The sequence below is a fragment of the Falco punctatus genome (genome assembly GCF_963210335.1).
Source record: "Falco punctatus genome assembly, chromosome: 11".
Lineage (NCBI taxonomy): Eukaryota > Metazoa > Chordata > Aves > Falconiformes > Falconidae > Falco > Falco punctatus.
This window is the reverse complement of record NC_137591.1, coordinates 26944659-26964364: the sequence shown is the minus strand read 5'-3', so window position 1 is coordinate 26964364 and position 19706 is coordinate 26944659. Positions and strand designations below refer to the sequence as shown.

The 19706-nt window shown below is 42.2% G+C and overlaps 1 protein-coding gene across 1 annotated transcript in view; it reads left to right on the top strand.

Moving 5' to 3' along the window:
- Positions 1 to 19706, top strand: part of DNM3 (dynamin 3) — a 192520-nt gene that overhangs the window by 126463 nt on the left and 46351 nt on the right. The window contains exon 17 of the mRNA XM_080407327.1: positions 8882 to 8993. Within this exon, the coding sequence (XP_080263453.1) occupies positions 8882 to 8993 (112 nt within the window). The remainder of the gene's footprint in view (positions 1 to 8881; positions 8994 to 19706) is intronic.

Below are 19706 nucleotides of genomic sequence, written 5' to 3'. Positions count from 1 at the left end.
GCCATATGTTTCTGATACTGTACATTTCAATAGTTTCCTGGATTATGCACTGCATTTTTTCCATTTATGAAAACCTTTCCAGTTCTGAAATATAGTTACCAGGAAAACGCTCATTTCACTGCATAGAAGGAAAAACCATTTTGAGTTAGCTGAAGCTTGGGGATAGATGGGGAAGGGAACAAGCAGTATCTGTCACTTTGATTTACTGCAGAAGTCAACAGTTCTCCGACAGGAATCAAATGTGACTTGGTAATGTATAGTAAATGGAGACTGTGACGATTGATTTCACAGTGAAGATAAATTCTCATGAAATGAACATAATTGCATGTTTATGAAAAGGCTACGTTGTGAAATAATTAAATTATTTTCCTGTTAGTTTCTAATTAAAATAAATAAAAAGAAAGGGGGGGGGAGAGAAAAAGTCTTTGTGTGAAATAGATACAGTACTGCTTAAAGAAGGGGAGGGTGAGTTTTGTTTTTCAGCAAACTAATTTATTTAAAGTTTTTGAGTGGGCCAATCTACTTTATAGACACCATGAAAGACCTTTGGAGATGGACTCCTCTAGTTTACTTACCTTAGCAGTACTAGATATTAAAACAGAGTATACAAGAGCAAGTGCCCTTTGACTCCCAGATCATTTTTGGCCCTGTCCGTCTACATGAGTCTTCCTTTAAGCAGCTGAAGTTGAGCTGTGGGGTCAAGCAGTATGTGTTTAAACCTAAAGCTGTCAAGAAAATGAGTGCTATTCTGTGTTAACCATCCTTTTCTCCTCCACAATAAACTGCTGGCAAGTCTTTTCGATTGGAAAAGAGATCAAATATATTAAAAGTGTGTGAAAGTAATTATACTGTAGGGAGAAAACCTAACGTTTGCAGTACTGCTGTGGAACATAATGTGAAGTTGCGTAGATGTAGCCACTGACAGACTTTCTTAGGCAGAGCTAAGAATGGAGGAGAGAGGATTTTGTCAGCGCCTCTGCTTACATGCAGTAGCTTAACTGGTGACGTCCTCATTGATGAACGTGTAAGACTCTTGTGTGGAGTTTAAGAACAAACAGCAAATTCTGCCTGTCCCAGAAAGTTGACTTTCCTTCTAGGATTTAATCCCAAACACTTTCCCTATTCCCCCTGTATTTCCTGTAAAAAATATTCACTGATGGGTGCTCTTTCTTTTAGCTAAGTACTGTAGCCTTCACTGTGCCTTCCTCTAGGATGCAGCAGTCCCATCTCTCGCTAATGAAGAAGCACAAGCGGTCATCGTTTCTCATGATCTTGCCCAGTTGACTACAGGGTGCACATGTTACTATTTTACTAGATTCTGTGCTGTTCTAAAGTAATCCTTTGCCTTTGCAGTAGAGTAGTTGCACTTTTTTCCTGATTTATTTGTCAATAAATTGTATTACTGTATTACAATGCCATCTAAATGCTTCTTCTCCTTTAAGTAAAGGAGAAATAATGAGTAAAAACTTTTTTTTTTCCTACAAGCAGAGAAAAAGCTTCCTTTCTACCTCTTTTCCAACTCTGAAGAGATGATTTCTTTCTGTTTTGTGGGAGAAAAGGTTCTACTAGCTAAAGATTTGGGGGGTTATAAAATGGTAGTAGGCTGAAGCATTTGTTGAACTGGTGAATTTCCAGGCTTTTCTTACCAATACTGGGAGTAACAGCTGTACAATGAGGAAGAGTTACCTGGCAGTCCTTTGTTGCCCATCCCAGAAAGCTGACTTTCCTTCTAGGATTTCATCCCAAACAATTTGCCTATTCCCCACATATTTCCTGTAAAAATATTCACTGATGGGTGTTTTTTCTTTTAGCCAAGTACTGTAGCCTGAGCCAAGAACTGTAGCCTTCAGCGTGCCTTCCTTTAGGATCTATGCAACAGTCCCAGGACAGAAGCTATGTTCCTCTTCACACTTACGCCTTTCCTTGGAGCCAAAGAAGCAGAACTGATATGTGAAATTTCCCTTTCCTTGTGGAGGAAGATCCCACCAAATCTCCCCGTCTTTTACTTTCCTGCCCAACCAGGATCCGGATGAAACCGAATGATGGTGCTGCTTTCCTCCCCTCTATGGTTCTGCGTGATAGCGGGATGTGAGCAGCATCCTGGGGGAGCGGAGAGAAAGCACGGGATTGTTCCTCTGTGCCTTCACAAGAACAGGTTCCTGAGAGCTAATGCTCCCCATAATCATGATGCAGAGCAGCAGAACCCACTACCCCTGCATCAGAGTTGACTGTCTGGGGCAGGCTTATTGTAGAAGCAGATCCTTAATCTGAGAAACAGATGAATGTCAAGAAGAGAGTGATCAAAAGGAAGTTTTCAGGGCATACAATAGGGCTGGAAATAGAACTGCCAGATGATGAATTTTAGCTACTGACTCTGGAGTACACTCTGACTGTCAGGAATCGTATTGTATGAGAAACCGTGTTGTCTGGTAGGACCCAGGAAAGTACCCTGTGTCTCCTAAGCAAAAGGTATGGCTGTTTATTTTAGGTCCATGTTGTTGGCTGAGTGTTGCTCTAGAAAAGGATGGAGCACAAGTCTTCTCTGGGACTCCAAATGCACTAGAGCTTTACGTACTGAGTTTCTTCTTATGGACAGCAACTGGTTAACCGCTATCCATATATAAGGGAAATTGGGCAAGAGCCAAAATAAAGGGAACTAGTGAAAGGAGACCGGGTCAGAGGAGGTGTTGGATGGAAGCCAGGCTAAAGGAGAAAGCCTAAGATGAGATGTATGTTTTTGAATTACTCAGAAAGCTAAACTCCAGGAAGAGCTGGACTGTAAGCTATTCAGAGCCCTCTCTGTTAGAAATGGAAGAACGAGAGTCTATTTAATTAAAAAAAAACCCCACAAATTTAACCCAGAAAAAAAGCTGCTAACATTTGTAAATAAACTTTTAAGATGCTCGTGAGTACAATATTTAAAAATAGGAAAAATATACAAGCCTAAGGAATAACTAGCCTTTATCCCCGAGTCCATTCCATTAAAAAAAAAAGAGGGGAGGGGAAGGTAAAAACAAAAAAGGTTAAAAGGTGGGGGTGTTTTTCTGGAATATTTCCTTATTGTCATCATTGACAAAAATTCTTTGTATGAGAAAGAAAACATAGTATGGTGGATAGGTGGTGTAGCTATTGAGGGTTAAAACTGGTATTGCCAGGCAAAAAGGGGTTCTCAGGGAAGGGAACCAGCAGTGCCAAATCCATGCTTTAAATGTCATAGTTACGCTGGGCTTGAAGAAAATTCCCTGGGGGGATCGTGTGGGCTGTGAAACACCAGTGACACTGACCAGGGCACGGCTGTTGGCAGCGTGGGCTGTGTCACGGCTGGCAGACTCGCCGCAGCTCGCAGGCAGCTTCACCCTGCGCGCTCGCCGTGTCCCAGCGCGGCGGGGGTCCTGCCGTCCCCCCCGCTCACCGGGCTGCAGCAGGAGCCGGGCTCCCCCCGGCTCCCTGGGACTGACAGCTGGGAGCAGCTTTTGCCTCTGGGTGGCCCCAAGGCAGATTCCAGAACGGGCTGCCATCCCTCACCGTCAAAAGCATCAAACCTTCTTCTCCGGGGAGTTATGGAATATTTTAGTGCCAGTTACTGTTACTACTGCAGATTTTGGCCTGTGCCATGTTAGTTTTGGCTGCGTTTCTGTTCTGCATTACATATGGGTAGATCCTTCATGGTCCAGGCTCAACTATATACTGATCAGTATATCTCCTGCTCGTTTTCACCTTAAAATTGGGGGGTGTTGCGTGTGTGAACTGGAAAATATCCTTGTATTTCTGGGAGACCATTTAGCTGAGTTAGGTGGTAAAACCCTGAAGTGCTGTTATTTTGTGCCATTGTCTCAGAGGTTGTCTCTTTGGCGTTTCTGGATATTAAGAAAAAAATCTTCAGAGACACGTGTAATTAATTTTAATTAGCATTCACATTGGACTGATCTGAAATGGCAGGCCTTGATAGAAAATGTTAGTCATTGCTGTTAACTCAGAGCAGATGGTCATTATTGTTTCTTTAAAATACATGATTTGCAGAGCTTCTATGAGAGCTCTCTTATATGAAAAATAGTGCATATGTTCAAACCAGCCGTTGTGGAATTACAGGTGTCTATAAACTGTAGACCAAGACTAAGGTTGAATAAGCAGAGTCTGTGCAGTTGCGTTACACGTTGAATAAGTAGAGAAAATACAGCAGAGTTTTGCCCAAGATTCTCTCTCCCGATTGTGCATATATATTTGGAGTATCTGGATTTGGTTATTTTCTCCCTTTTTTGTTTTAGGTGACTATTTATGAAACCCATATTCTGTATGATTTCAATTTCAATCAAACGAGAAACATCTAAGAATTGAATCTTTTGTGGTTTTCACGGCATAAAATTGGGCCGATGTGCATTTGGTTCTAGATTTCTAAAGCTCATTTTAATTCTGCTTGCATCCTAATAAAAAGACCAGACATTTACCAAAAAGTCACTTGAGATGATAAGCACAGTTTGAAATCCCTGTGAATGAAGATATTCCTTTATCTTTCAGTCTGTGAGTAGCTTTGATTGTTTTAGCGCGACTGCTCAAGTTAAATGTGGCTTTATGTTCCTTGGAGGATTAAAGTGTCTCATAGGCACAATTAAAATTTCACTTAATATTCTTGCTCTGTAATTGCTGTTCTGTCTCCTCCCACGCTGGCAAGAATAAGCGTATCTTCATTTAATCTTGGTTTGTATTTTCGTTCTATATATATAAAAAAAATATTACATGCATATACGACACATCTCTGTCTACTGAAATGTTCCAGATCCAACTCAATCTAAAAGCTGTCTGTGCGTGTGGTTAATATGATAATATATACGCATGTTTATTAACTGGGTTTGTAATGTGTCTGCAGTGGTTGTCCTTAATATTTTTGCAGGTTTGTTGGAGATAAATATTTTAACCTTATCTTAGTATTAAGCTATTGCAAGAGGTACTATATTTCTCGAGGTCTAGCAGCTGAGTTTGCTCAGACAGCAAACAGTTTGATGTGCAGCTGCTGTAGAGGGGACCCCACTGGTATTGCCTTCGCTGTAGAAGGCTACTAGAAAGTTCTTTCTTTGTGATTTTCCATTGTGTGCTATTCACCTGTTGGTCTGGGCTTGTATAGTTCTGCTGGTCTATAGGCAATCGAGCCTTCTCTGTGCAATGCTGGCAGCCCAGGCTTCAGGGCTAGTAGGATGGGAATGCCAGGAACTTGCACCTGGGCTTAGTCTTCCACCTTAGCTGACACTTCTTCATTTCCTTTTGTACACTTTCAAATATTTTTATTCAAAAGTTTTGAGTTTTGAAATTCAGTGTTCAAAAACTTACTCAATTCCACCATTTTCATGTTAGAATTCTTCTGTGATGGGAGGGGTTAAAGAAATGCCTATAGACAATGTAAAGGTAATTTCTGCCTTAGGGAGTTGACTTTTGGCCCTGAAATGTGTGGGGGAAAGGAATCCAGTGTGCTGGAAGCAAAGGTAGTAATGAAGTGAAGAAGCTGTAGGGTGAGCAGAGTTAGAGCTGGGTGTCTGCTGGGCTCTCAGGTGGTGGGGTTGGCCTCGAGAAGGTATGTCCTGTGTGTGGGACGCCTCAGGGATCAGAAACAATGCCTTTAGTCCAGTTGTCTCTTCCTCTCCATAAGTAATTATGTTCTGTTTTTTTCTGGAATGCAGTTGTTGAGGTTTATTTATCTAGAGTATAATAAAATCTGCAGATAACGAATGGTATTTTCCACTCTGGAAAGATAGTAGTAGCATGATAATTTCCGGTAATGCCACTATAGATAATTTTTTGTGGACTACGCAGGATATTAAATCACAATGATAAGACCCTACAGGAGGATGCAGCATTAGGTAGATGTGGTATATGCATGTAGCTTTCCACAGCTTCCCTGTTTGTGTTAACATTTTAAAAATACTGAATATTCAAGGGAAATGTTGCAAATAAATTGTACTTTGAGGCATGTTCTCATTTGTTGTATCTGTTTTGTTTCTACAGTCCCTTAGACTTAAAGATGCCTGAATATCAACAGGATTTGTATCATTGAGAGTTCATCTTTTTTCCTTCTTGGTACACTGTGTTATATCATTCCCTTTGATGTATGGCATCCCATTGAGCCGCTATAGAGATGACAATGAGAACATGACCTCACTGTATTCCATATGGAGTAAGTAGGTGAGGATTGAGTAGTAACTGTTTCTGTGCTGGTGTCTTCAGCAATTTTAAAAAGTGGAAGATGAGAACAAAACAAAAGATCTGAATTGTTTTCAAGAATGTCTTTACGGCTTTCCATGAGACGCCAGTGGATTTCTAATGAGTAAAACATGCTAGTGTGTTTTTGTCAGATTCCACTAGTAACAGGAAAAGGACACACTCTTTTCAGAAGTTACTTTGGCTCTTTTTCCTTTGATTAGTTCCCGTGCCTGTCAGCCTTTCTGGAAGAAAGGAAGGCAAAGGAAGTCTAGTAGCAAGAAGGCTGGTTTGGGAGGCAAGCATCCCTTTCCCTACCCTGCTGTAAGCTTCCTGGGAGTTTTGGCTCAGTGTGTACATCCTTCAGATCCTTACTTATCCAGAAACTTGTGTCTTTGGTGGTGGTGGAGTAAGATTAGCTAGACTAAAATGGTGGAGCTCTCCGATACTGGAGGGAGAGGGGCCTTGGAGAGCTGGGGCCATCAGCTGCTTGGCCATAAGGTGTCCCTGACCTAAAGAAAGTCTTGGTACAGAGACAGTAATGCGGGACTGCCAGCTCCCATGTGTGTGAAGTGGTCAGCTAAAATCCCTTCTTGTCCAGCTATGTTTTGTGTAGCAAGTCACAAAATGCCAAGAAGTTTAATACATAACATGACAGTCCTGAAAAAATGTTTTCACAAGCTGGTGTCATGTTGTTTTGCTCTTGCAGATAAGTATTTTTGGAACTTCCTTATCACTATGTTTTACAGCCTTTATTTGCTCTATTGTTATTTTTAGTCATCTTTTCTGAGAGGACCCTTTTACCATTTCAGCTTCCTATTTCTTCAAAGTTATAGCTGCTTAGTTAACTTAGCCAAAAATCTTATCTCAGTAAAAGTTTCTCCTAACAATAAATCAAAGCTTCCCCCCCCCCCCCCCCCCTCCCCGGCCACTTCATTTTGCTTCTCTCTTTATTTTTATTGAGTTCTTTGTTTGGTTCAGTAAATGTTCACTCAGAGATCCACAATATTGCCAATTGAATAAAATTCAAGTGTTTCGTCGTCAGTTTCAGACAACGGCATCTGAGGAGGTCATCCAGGGTATTACGTGCCTTAAAGTGGGATTAGTATATTTGGAGTCGGAAGAAAAAGGTTTCATGTTAAATTCCTAATCAATAAAAACATCTGTAGAGCTTTCAATCATTTGTACTGTCAGTGGCTTTGCCTGAACTATGGGACCTGAGCCTGGAGTGTCTCTGTCCCTTTGCGGGGGGGTTCTCGGGGGGGCACGCAGGTGTGCTGCCTGCAGCCGCGCCAAACCACGCGCCGGGGGCATCTTTGATCCAGATGCTTGCAAGGACTGTAGTGCAAGCCCGGCGCTGAGCTGATAATGTGATGGTTAGGTGTCACGGCTGCTTGGTGGTCAGGCGGGAACCTTTCCTCTTCAGTTACAACTTTTCTAACTGTTTTTTTTATCTGGTTCCTGAGACTACCCCTCTAAAGCAAGGCTTGGAGCTGTCTGGGGACGTTGCTGGGAGTGGGAATTGCATCAAGTCCATTGCATTCCGGCAGTGTGATGGTGAAATCCCACCAGTCCTTGAATGCTAAAGAAGTTGATCTAGGCAATGATAATAATAGCTTTAATTCCTGGTTCTGTAGCATATTCAATGGTTGTGGTGTAGGATTTTTTTTTTCCCTCAAAACATGTGGCAGAAATGACCTCTGTAGTTGCATGATGAACCCGAAGGACCTCTTGTCATTGCTGTCCTTGAAAGTGAAGTGATCTCCATCACCCCACCCCCATTTCCCCTTCTCCATAGCTTGCTAAGGAAAGCAAACAGTCTGGTTGCGATGGAAGATGGATTCTTGTGCAACTGGTAAGATCTAGCAAAATGTGGTTTCCGAACCTTGGTGAGCTAAGCTTGTGGCCTTTCCTCAAAAGGCTGTTGGCTGACAAATTTACAGCGATCTGGTCTGTATATAGGATTTGAATGTGGAAACTAATGGCTAAACCATAAGGGGAAAATCTGTTCTGTTTATTGGAGAATTTACAAGTACCACCTTCCTACATACGTATTTTTCCTCCTTTCTTTTTTCTTCCATTAAGTGATTCCCTATATTTATCTAATTATGTGAATTACCTGCAAGAGGTGTTAATTAAACGTGCCTCGATTTTCTTACTATGACAGCAGACATCAGAGGTTTGGTTTGTTTCTTTAAAATGTCTGAGTATGATTGTTTTCTTTCCCCTTTTACTGATGATGTCTGAAAGCTACAAATGGTGTATAACGCACTGAAAGGACTCAACACGGGGAAAAGTTGCACCATTAATTATTTTGATATTTACTGGTTACAGCAGCAATCAGTGACAAGACATGCAGTTTTGTTGGCACGTCTTATGTGTTTGTCCTCTGCATCACAGCAGCCTTTTTGTTTTCCATAAAAGTGCTCCATTTTGGCAAAAGCTGGAAAATTGATTTTAAGTAGTTTCACGGTGCTTTCAGATGATTATTATTTCTAGAGCTGTGCTGTAGCATTCTAAGATATTTTTAAGTACTCCATGTAATTATTAAACAAGCACCTGTCCCATAAACTCTGTTTTCCAAAACAATTAGCAAGTAATTTCTGATCCCAAAGGATTTTTAATTTAAAATGCTGTGTGCATGATACAAGAGTAGTAAAATGCTGGTTTTACAATGTGGTGTTCTTTGTTGTAGGAATGTTTACAAGGATTACCGTTTCCTTGAGCTAGCCTGTGATTCCCAAGAGGAGGTGGATAGCTGGAAGGCATCTCTGCTACGAGCCGGTGTCTATCCTGATAAATCCTCAGTAAGTTAAACAGCTCACTAGTTCTCCAGTAGCCGCTCTCTTTAAGTCAGAAAAAAACAATCCTGTCATCTGGGAAAACATGATACCTGCAGGTATCTCAGGAGATGGTAGCCTTTTCACTGTACTCTTCTGTGGCAACTTTGAAATATTCCTAATGCAATATTTTAACATCAGTTTGTGTGTCAAACCTCAATGTATTAAAAACAAAACAAAGCAACCCACAAAGCAAACCTTCCAAAATGTTTTTCACTGCATCTATGTAGTAAAAAGCATTGAGGAATTTGGGGTTTCCTGAGCTTCATTGTTTCTGTAAATGTCTTCTAAGGTAAAGATGTGCTTTGAAGTGTTTATTCCCTCAAGCTCTGCATTACAAAACTGACAGAAGCATTCCAGGCAATCATGTATATTTATTTTACTGATTCATTGCATGGTTTTTTGTGTATGAAACACGTGCTAAACCTTTCCAAAGGCAGTTTTACTCAGCTAATCATCATGTGGAGCAAATTGAACAGGATACAGTAAAAAAGCCTCTATTAATTTAACAGAAGTGACAGAAAGTCAGGAAATGGAGTATGCCCAACTACCATTTCATATTTTTGCAGTTAGTTGTTTTGATATTTAATATCAAGCGAAGGTTTAAGGCGATGTATCCAGAGAGAAGGCTGACTAGCAAAAATACCTGTTGTTTGAGCTTTTGAATGTTTCTGTGATGCATGGTTCACCTTCCTTCACTAAGTCTGCTGGTCCGCTACATTCCTTCAGCGGAAGATCCGTTCTGAGAAATGATGCTTTGATTTTGATGTAATTGGTGCTTCTTCCTGCTTGTTTTGCATGGCAAGGCCAGGTCCCCTGAGGCCAGGGTCTTGTGCTGTCTTCTATCTCTTCATCTTTCTCTTCCTTGTATCTCCCCTATACCTATGATACCTCCATGGCTTCCAGTATAATTCTGCATCTCCTCTGGCTGCTATTTATGCAAACAATCCTCAGCTTTCTCTCTGCAAACCAAGTTTCAAAGCTACCATCGAAGGATAAATCAGAGAATCCTTGAACTGCTGGATTTTCCAATTGTCATAGGAATAAACAGGGATGCTGATAATGATTAAAGAACAGTTCAAATACAACTTTAGCAGGAGACCTGCCAGGGATCTGAGAATTAAAAAAAAAAAAAAAAATGGTGACTTTTCAGTAGATCAGTTCTTATCTGGGACCATCAGAAGTCATTTTACAAGGGTTAGTTACAAGAGGCTACCTAATTAATTCAGTACTAGGGACAAAATACTGTTGCTTGGGTTTTTTTCTTGCTCAGGTTTTAAAAATGATGTCAAAAAAGCCTGTTGCTGCCTCTGGTTTAATCTTGTTTTCTGTGACATGTTTGTTGTATTCATATATCTGTTACTCTATCTTTAAACAAGACAGACTAGTTGGATTTCTAAACTTCTGTCTTCCTGTCTCTCCCTTCCCCCTCAAAATATTTTGTATTTAAAATATGTTTACAAAGATTTCTTGTTCCTGTTTAAACTTGGTCTGTCAAAGGAGTCTTAGAAGATGAGAGACTTCCTTGGAAGGCAGAAGTGGAAAGGAGTCAAAATTCAGTTCTCCTTTGAGCTGGAATTATCTTTACGTTACAAAAAGAGTGAATATTATTGTTCCAAACTCCTGTAGCTTGAAATTCACCCAGTAGTCCCTCAAGCTGTTCAAGAGAGATGCTTGATGCTACTTGAGCCTTGCAAAGCACTTTGTTCCTGCAGGACTAGAGGTCCAAATGTGGACTGCAAGTCTGCTGTTAAAGTTTTGAATTTTGCAGAGCAAAAGCTCCAAGACCCAGGGTACCTTAGAAGCTCCAGTGGGACCAAAATAGAAATCGGCAACATTTCGTTAAAATCCTGTGTGTACTCCTCACTTTCACATCTTCCTCTGACAGTATAAAATAGTTTGAGACACACACGCACACACACACACACACACCTTCCAGTCTTTTATTCTCTTTCAAAGATTTGGAGACGGTGGTTTTATGTGTTTTTATGTAAGAGAGACTGCCAGGAAATGGCAGCAACTTGTGTTTACTTCAGTGCTTCCCCACAGCTTTGCAATCCCGGAGTTAAAAAGGCAGAGAGGTGCCCTAGCCCCTTCCCAGACTGACCTCCTCCCTCTTCTTCATGCGCGAGTCACAGCTGGTAACTCTGAGTATCCAAGGCTTTGGCACCAGAAGTAGAAAAACTGCTGCTTAGAAATGAAAAATAGATTAATAGCGCTGTAAACCTGGAGCACGGCAGTGGGGGAGCTGGCCTGCTTTCTGTAACTGCCAGCGCAGCGTGCACAGCCCGGCGTTTGGAAGCTGAGCCCTCTGCTTTCGCGCCCGCTCCGCTGCTCGCCTGCACGGGCGCTGCTCTGAGACCCAGCGCGGTTGCCCCTAGCTGGGTTCCTTCTGCAGGAAAAGCAGGAATTTGTCCCCGAATGAGACAGATTTGTTCTGAATTCCCAGCAGGGGTAAATGGCTCAGCTAAGAATACTAATTTGGGGGTTGGTGTTTTTTCAGTGTTGCTACTTAAAATGGTGTGATTACAGCGGTAATGAGGCTCAGTACTTACTCCCGCTAATATGAAGTCTCTATGACTAATTTAATCCCCTAAGCTAAGTCCAAGGTGGTCGATTCTTAAATTTTCTTCTTGCCTAAACAAGTATAATTAATATATTAAAGATCAAAGGCCAGATGTCGCCCCATTCCTCCATTTCCTCGCTTCACTCTGCCTGCCTTCCCCGGCCCTCTGCAGATGGGGATGTGCACTCACGTTCCTATAGTCGCTCCTTTGTTAATTACCTTTAATCACCCCTCAGTGTTGCTCTATGAGCCCCCGAGTGCTTTTGCAGTTTGCCAAGTCACCTCCTTCCCCCAGGAGATTTGCTTTTGTCAGGACGTGGGCTTTGACAGCCACCCGGATAGCAATGAATCAGTGTTTTTATTTTTCCAACCCATATGCAAGTCAGTTTGCTTGATATAAATCATACTGTGGCCAATTCACTTTGAAATGGGATATCCATTTACCAGCTGACTTTACTGCTGGGTTGCTGGACCGATGCATCCAAAAACCTCCTTTTTTAAAAAATGACTACAACTTTGTGACTCACCTTTCCAGACTGTATTTCTCAACTGTAGGCTGGTGTTTATTTTGACTGACTTCCCACTGTATAACAAACACCGTTGATGCCAGCTTATGGCAAAACTGGCGATTAAAAAAAAAATAAATAAAATAATAGCACAGATGTTTGTCGTAACTTGCTCTGCGCACTTCACCTTGCTAGCACCGTCCGTTCCTTTCCCCCCTCTCCTCTAACGCCATCTCCTCCTTGTTTGTCTTGCTAATCTAGAAGTTCAATATTTGTTTTTAAAAAAGCATTGGGTCGTGAAACTTTCCGTTTGTTGGCACGTCGCAGGGAGCGGCTGCCATGCAAGGGGAAGCAGACACGTTCGGGGGGTTGCTTTGTGTACTGGAAGTTCAGCATTACCAACACATGAAAATCCCTCTGGCTCCTGTCCCATCCCATCCCTAGATCCTTTCAGGCCTCCTTTTCTTCTCCCTTCTGTTAGTGTCCACCGACTTCCCAGGAGCTGCTCCTGATTTACACTGAAAGACGCAAAAGCGGAATCAGAATGTTTGCGTAGAGAGGAAAAATTTGTAAACCAGCATGAATTTACAGCTTTGCTGAACTTTTTAAATTCTTTGTGGATGTCCTGTGCTCCTCTGGAAGCTGCCTAACTCAAGGGTTCAGTGAATGTTCTTTGAGTCAGTTCCTCATTTGGTTTGAGCCGTTTCCAGAACTGCATGACTTAGACTGAACGCATGTAAAAATCAATGTATCTAATATTTCTTTCTTTTTCCCTCTTCCCTCCTTGCTGCATCCTGCAAAGGGGAACAACAGAGTAAGTTGTTTGTCCTTTTACAAAATTCTTTTGTGTCCTGTCTCAAGGGTTTTGTCAGGGAAATTGCTTTCTCTTTTGGTTCACGGAGCTCTTGCCTGCATACTCTTAACAGCAGACTCCTATTAAATATGTGGGTGCAAAAGTGTCTTCTAGAAAGCACTTAGTGGTTCTTTGTTTTAATTTTGGGGAAGGAGATGTGTTACATGTTGCTGAGTGTTGTTTTTTTAAGGCGGTTCGGCAAGAATGATACTATAAAACAGGATTGGGACCAAAGATTATGAAGGTATAGTAATAAAGACCTTCTGAGGAAAGGTTACTACAGTCTGATGAAACTCATTACAGCTGGATTTTTTGACCATACATCAAAGCTTGTATTAATGGGCAGTTATAAAAACCCAGCACTAAAGTCTTAAATAACAGATTTGCTGGCGTTGTTGGCTAAGCTGAAGTAGATCAGTGTACTGGCTTTGAAGGTGCCTTAAAATGGATGGAGGAGGGTGGGGTCAACATTTGACTTGGCTTCTAGACCCTTGATGTGTTCCAGCTGGACAGCAGCAGAAGGGTGTGGGGTGTGGAGAGGGAGAACTGAAATATGCATGGTAGGGTTTGGGGTTTTTTTTCGAAAGTAAGCAGCACATAAAAAGACAGTTTGGCTGATGTTGATCTGATAAACTAATAATCGAGCGGTTCCCAGGGTTGGGACTTTTTTAATGCTGTTTTTACTGAGCTTAAGAATGGAAATTGCACATCTCACACTTTGGAATATGATGCAGAGAGAGACTGTCATACCACGGAAAGAATTTATACAGCTTTTGTGCTCCTCCCCCCCCGCTCCCCCCCCTTCCTGTTTTGGCACATTAACCCTTAGAAAGATGTATCGAGAGCATCAAAAGATGCTTCACAGCAAATGTTGAAAGTAGCCCCTGAAATAGCGCCTGTAGCATCTCTTCGTGAGCTCGAAGCATTTCTGGGGTGTTTGGGAAAGACCCAGGTGGGTTTTAAATCATCTGAAGGTTGGGGAATTTTGTCTGCTTTTAATTTTTTGTATTTTTAACCGGGTTTTGATCATTTCTGTCTACATAGTAGCTGGGCTCAGAAGCGCCAAAAATCTTCTGTTTTGTTGGCCTGCCTGAGGAAAGGGTTCGTTGTGGGTGTTGGGTGTAGAGGAGTTGAGAGAAGTGGTGTACTGATGGCATGGGGAGAGGGACTTTACACCGGAGGTGGTATGAAATGTAAATGTTAACTGCGTACACTAAATGGTCAAGTTAATGTTTATGATGTTTCTTTACGATACGCTGACATAAGGCTTTGCTGCTGCAGTGGATGCTAGTCTGATCTCCAGAAACTTAGATGCTCTGCCAAGGGAAATGGGGGTGGACAGGGCACCAAGAAGGCTCTTGGGGTGGGCAGAAACACGTCTGGAGGTCAGGAGGTGCATGGACCAGCTTTGCTCTCCAGAGACCTGACCTACAGGGCACCCCAGGGACATTGGGACCAGCAGCACCTGACACGGAGTCAGTTGCTAGCATGAGGTGGGATACCCATAAGCGAGCACAGGAGGAACCTGTGAGAGCTGGTGGAGCTCTTAGCTCTCCTTTCACCCTGAGCAAGGGGCAGTCCTTGCTATAGGTTCAGAAACGTTCTCCCTCTGGCCTAGGCTGTTGGCCAGAAGGTAACTCCAGAAGAAATCTCCAGAAAAACATCCTGATCTTTCTCTTGAGCCCAGTTCCTTACAGGGATTCTTGTATCCTTCGCTGTGTTGTGTGTGTGTCCCCTTCTCTTTCACACAGGTCATTCATGCTGGAGTCTGGAGGTTCCATCATCCCAATTAGACAGACAGGATTAACCTGCAGCTGCCTGCAGGGGCTCAAACCTGACAAACATCTTGAGATTCTGCACCTAGTGGCATGGAAAATGAAATGGGTAAACCTGAGAGATGACAAGGGAGTTTTTGAGAAAGGGTTGGGGGAAGAGAGGAATGGGGGACTGAGGAGGATGATGGTTTTTCAAAGCTGCTTACTTACTGATTTAAGTGCTGCCTTACTGTTCTGGTAGAGATTTGCTGGCTTGCGAGCAGAGCTGTAACCCTCCTAGCAGGGCTACCTGGTGCAGTATTCATACCGTGGATCATGTCGTTTGTACATGTGTAAGGATCCCAAACCCACCCGCCCATTCAGATCGTGGCTGCTTTTATACCTTGGCCTTTAGCTTTTCACTCTTAGATTTACAAAAGTAAAAATAAACATTGGAGTAATGAGTTCCTAAAAAAAAAAAAGGGGGGGGGGGGCGGGGAAGGGAAGTAAAGAGGATTTATAATCATCATCAGACTACTAATCATTTTTATTTTTACTTTTTATTGTTGCACAGTCATTAACGTAAGTGAGATTTCTCACATGGTTAAAGATAAATATATCTTCTCAAGCTTTGTTGGATCAAACCTGTGAAAGGGTCATTTAGAATGAGGTAATGGAGACCCACCTCATTCAGCCAGCACATGTTGGCAAGCCACGTCTTGCTAATACTAAAACTGCACTCCCCACCACAGCCGTGCGCAGAGGAGCGGGGTTATTGTGCAGGGCATTGTAGTTTCACTCTGGGTACCAGAGGCAGAGGACCTGAATGCTTCTGCCTGGTTTAATCCACCATTGTGAATTTGTTTCCTCCCCTGTGCATCTTCGTCACCCTCATGTAAAAAATAAACAAAAAAATCCCCCTAAACACCCCTCCAGAGCCAGCTGTTTGAAAACAGCAGCAAAACCTGTAACATTCTCATGATATCCATCCTCAGTACGCTTCTGGCATTGTTAGAAGATTAGACAGGTGCTGTGTGTTTACGAAATTTTGCTTCCCAATCCCTAGGCACTCAAGCAGTAAAACAACAACAAAAAAGCCCCCAGACCCCAAAGTGGCACTTTTTTGAATATAAAAAATTCACCTTTACCTTGTCATCCTTAATCCCCGAGTTAGCCAATCATTTCTGCTTAATTGGAATGACTAAACACTTTAATGCTGAGCTCAGACTTGAGAAAATGCAACTTGGGAAATAAAAATCTGATTAAATTGCTTTTTGTGGTTAAAGTAACTGCAAAGTTCTTCTACTTATTTTGCATTGCTGTGCTTGCTGATACCCTCTACAAAAGAAGTATATAAATCGTATATTCGTATCTCAGTCAGTGGAGTTGTCACAGTGCAGATAATAACTGCACATGCGAGCATTCACTGAATATAAAGTCATTTAGTGTAATTTAGTTTTAATTTTCTCTTGGGAAAAACAGAATTCCCTTTGAAAGGAGAAGGAAAATACTCTCCCTGCCAGGTCAGTTTGCCTGTTATTCCTTAAAATACTTCTTGGTGACATATTAATTGCTTAGATTCAAGTATTTTTTTCTTCTCTTTTTTTTTTTTTTTTTCTTTTCTTTTCTTTTTGAGTGAGGTTTAGTAAAATGCAGATTCCAGATCAGCTACTTCATTAAGAAGACCAGATGTCCTACTGCCTCTTGAGACAGTCCTGGAAAACGGGAACTTAGTAAAGTCAGGATACTCATTCTACTGATGCATATGACAACAGCTCTCTCAGTTCATCTATTTCACGCTTGCCTACTGACATGTAAATGCAGCTATAGTGCCAGAAGCCATATGGATCCTTGCATTGTAATAAGGCTCTGAGATGCTTTCTTTTTCAATTTCGGCCATGTTTCTGAAGGGTCTCCAGTTACCTCCCAGACACAAACTCTGACTCAGCCAGTTACCCGCTGGGCTGATGCTCTGTGAGTGCCCCAGCCAGGTTCAAACTGAAAGTGGTTCTGCTCTGGGATTGCTAAAGTCCATCTTTGAGTTAAGTTGCTAAGCTAGAAAGTAAAGACTTGCTTGGGTTTGTTGCATAGTAGCATTTTGAGAAGCAAACTGTGCTGATATGTCAGAGGGTGAAACGGTGTAGACAGAAGTGTACATTGTGCATTCACTGCTTTAACTTTTTTTTCCTTTTTCTTTTTTTTTCTTTGTCCTTTTTTTAACTAATGTATTTTAGAAAAGGAAGGCATTGAATTCTAGGAAAAGAAGAATCCACTTCAGTTATGACAAAAATTGGCTTTGGGCCAACTAGGTTTAAAAATAACTTTTGAACGAAGTGTTACATATTTTTTTTTAATTTTTTTTTAAATGTGGAAAAATGCCATAATTTTATAGACAGTGTTTCAGTCATTGCTTGGAACAGATGAATTGAATTTTACAATGAAGTCACGGTGTAAAAGAGCAGACCCAGTGAGTGAGCGTGCATGCGCACACATGCTGGGTCAGAAGCAATCCAAAATCCAGGGAGGAAAGGAAATGGCAGGCGGCTTTTCAGTCCCTTTCTTGCTGCCTCACTGTTTCAAGCATGTGAAAACACATATCGGATAAAAACTATCGTCTTGTTCTCCTGAATATTTGTGAGTTCAAGCAAGGACTAGGTGCAGCCTTGCTCCCCAAATGTTCCTGGAGAAACGGAGCAACCCTGGCTTGTATTCTTGTAAAAGTAAAAAGAATTGCTGGCATGAGAGAGTTAAAAATGCAGAGGCGGGGGGGAAAGAGATTCATAGTATTGCATCAGTTGCACTGACTGTAACAAGATGCAGGCTAACAGACTGAATGATTTCAAAACCAGTCCCAGCAAAGCTGGTAACTGCCTATCAGGGGTCGGGGGTTCAATAGCTGTCACAGGGTTTTACATTTCTGCTGTTAAATGGGACTGCTGACATTAAACAAGCTCCAGGAAATTTAGAAACAAGCAAACATTTTTTTTATTTCTGTAATGTATTCATGGTGGGCTCTTTACGTTGCTTTTGGCAAGGCATCTGCATATTGAAAATATTTTAAAATTCTTCATTCTTTATGGTGCAGCTAATTTTTGCACCACTTCCACTCTGGTGAAGGATTTCCTTGAAGCTCTACAGAAAGGTGAAATCTCTCTGGTGGTGAAGTTTCAGATCATGGAGTGTGAGTGTCAGCCCTGTTCTGGACACCCAGTGAGGTTTGCCCGCGGGAAGGCAGTGGAGGCAGCCAGCCTCTAAGGATGCTTTCCCAGCCGTGGTCCGTTAGCGCCAAGGGCTGGCCGATGGGGAGGAAGGTGCTTCTGGATGGTGCTGCACCAACTGCTGCCACAGAGGTCCCTTGGACCCCAGGCTGGTACCTGCAGCTGGAGTCCCTGTGTCCCAGGTCTTGTAATAGCTGCCGTCAGGAGGGTCTGATAGCCCCTTGAGCACGACGCTGTGGGGTCACCCATGGTGGGGACCAAACAGAAGGGGAAGCTGGCTCATAAGTATCCCAAGGCTTTGGGACAATCCTAAAATATCCTTCTTGTCTTCCAAGTCAGTAAATGCACAAAAACCTACTCCCAAGTAGTAATTGGGAGTAAATAAAAATTTGAAGGATTTTTTTTCCTGCCAAAAATGTCACCAGGCTCACCCTTCCATAGCATTTACAGTGTGACAGGAAATGTAGTCATTGGACACGAGGGTGGAGGGCAGCTGGTGAGCGGCCAGATACTTCTTTTCTCTCATTTACAAGGGAAAACAAGATGATCAGGAGAAGCTGAGTGAGGAGATGAAGACATGGACTCCTGAATCTGACCAGAAGACCTTTTATTAGTCCAAAACCCATGCTTATATATTCTCATTCGCTGTTAACGCGCAACATACTGAAATATCATTGGTTAATCAATACTGTTCACATGCTTCTTGGCTACATATAATTGGTTAATTACTAAGCTACAAACACACTGAACTTCTTGCATTTTTTTTTTCTCTCTTCTTTCTTATCTCTGTGAGTTTTGTGTTCTCAGCCGGCTGCCGAGACGTGGCATTGCTCATCCGCTCCAGCTTTGCTTCATATCCCATTTTTCTTCTGGGCGTTCAGCCAACCTTATCTTACTTTCTTTCTTCTTTAGCCTTCAAGGTCTTTCACAGGCATCGTGGCCTCCAGCACTTGCTATAAAGCTCTCTACAGCCGAGTGCTGTTTTTCCTGACTCTGTTTTGGACAAAAACTAAGATATACAATATCTAGTCTGATATGTATTTCATCATGGATTTCTCTAGCCTTTCCTACCTGTCTTTTTTTTGGGGGGGTGGTGCGTGCATGTGATAGGTTTATAATTACTTTCCATATGCCCAGTCAGACTCAAGTCCCATGTTCTGTGTAAAATCCTCCATTCTGGAGCTGCGTTCTCTGCTCGTGTAACTCTCCTGCCATGACACCACGTGCTCCTGTTCCATTGTCACCCCTCAGCTCCTGTCTCACCTGTTTCCCAGCTCCACTGTGGCCTTGGTGGACTGATGCCTTCCCTGTCCTCCTCTCTTTGTTGTGTTGTATGACACTTGATATATTGAGTGCACGGATTCTGGAGAACAGGGATTTCCCACCAGGAAGAGCTGGCTATGGACATTTCAGGGTGTTTGATCAGTGCAATTCTTTGGTGACTTTCATACCCTTGTTCCTGAACACCCTGTTCCTGCAGCTGAGAAACAAGTGGTCTTACTCTGTTTCCTTCACATTCTTTCTCTTTTAAACTCAGCCTCTGCTTTGCTGCTTTTATAATCAAGTTATTTGTAACTTAAAGAGAGAATTAGGTGTCATTGAATGTGCCAGTAAGTTCAACTGATCTATGTTAAATAATTCGGGCAGGTGTAAGCTGTGTGGCTGGTGAAAAGGAAGTTACCGTGAGCTGTTACACCAAGGGTCAGGCCCGTATCAGACCCCTTAAACAGCCAGATACTCAAACTTTCTGGTTACATTTGTTGCACAGTGTTGTCTGGACCTG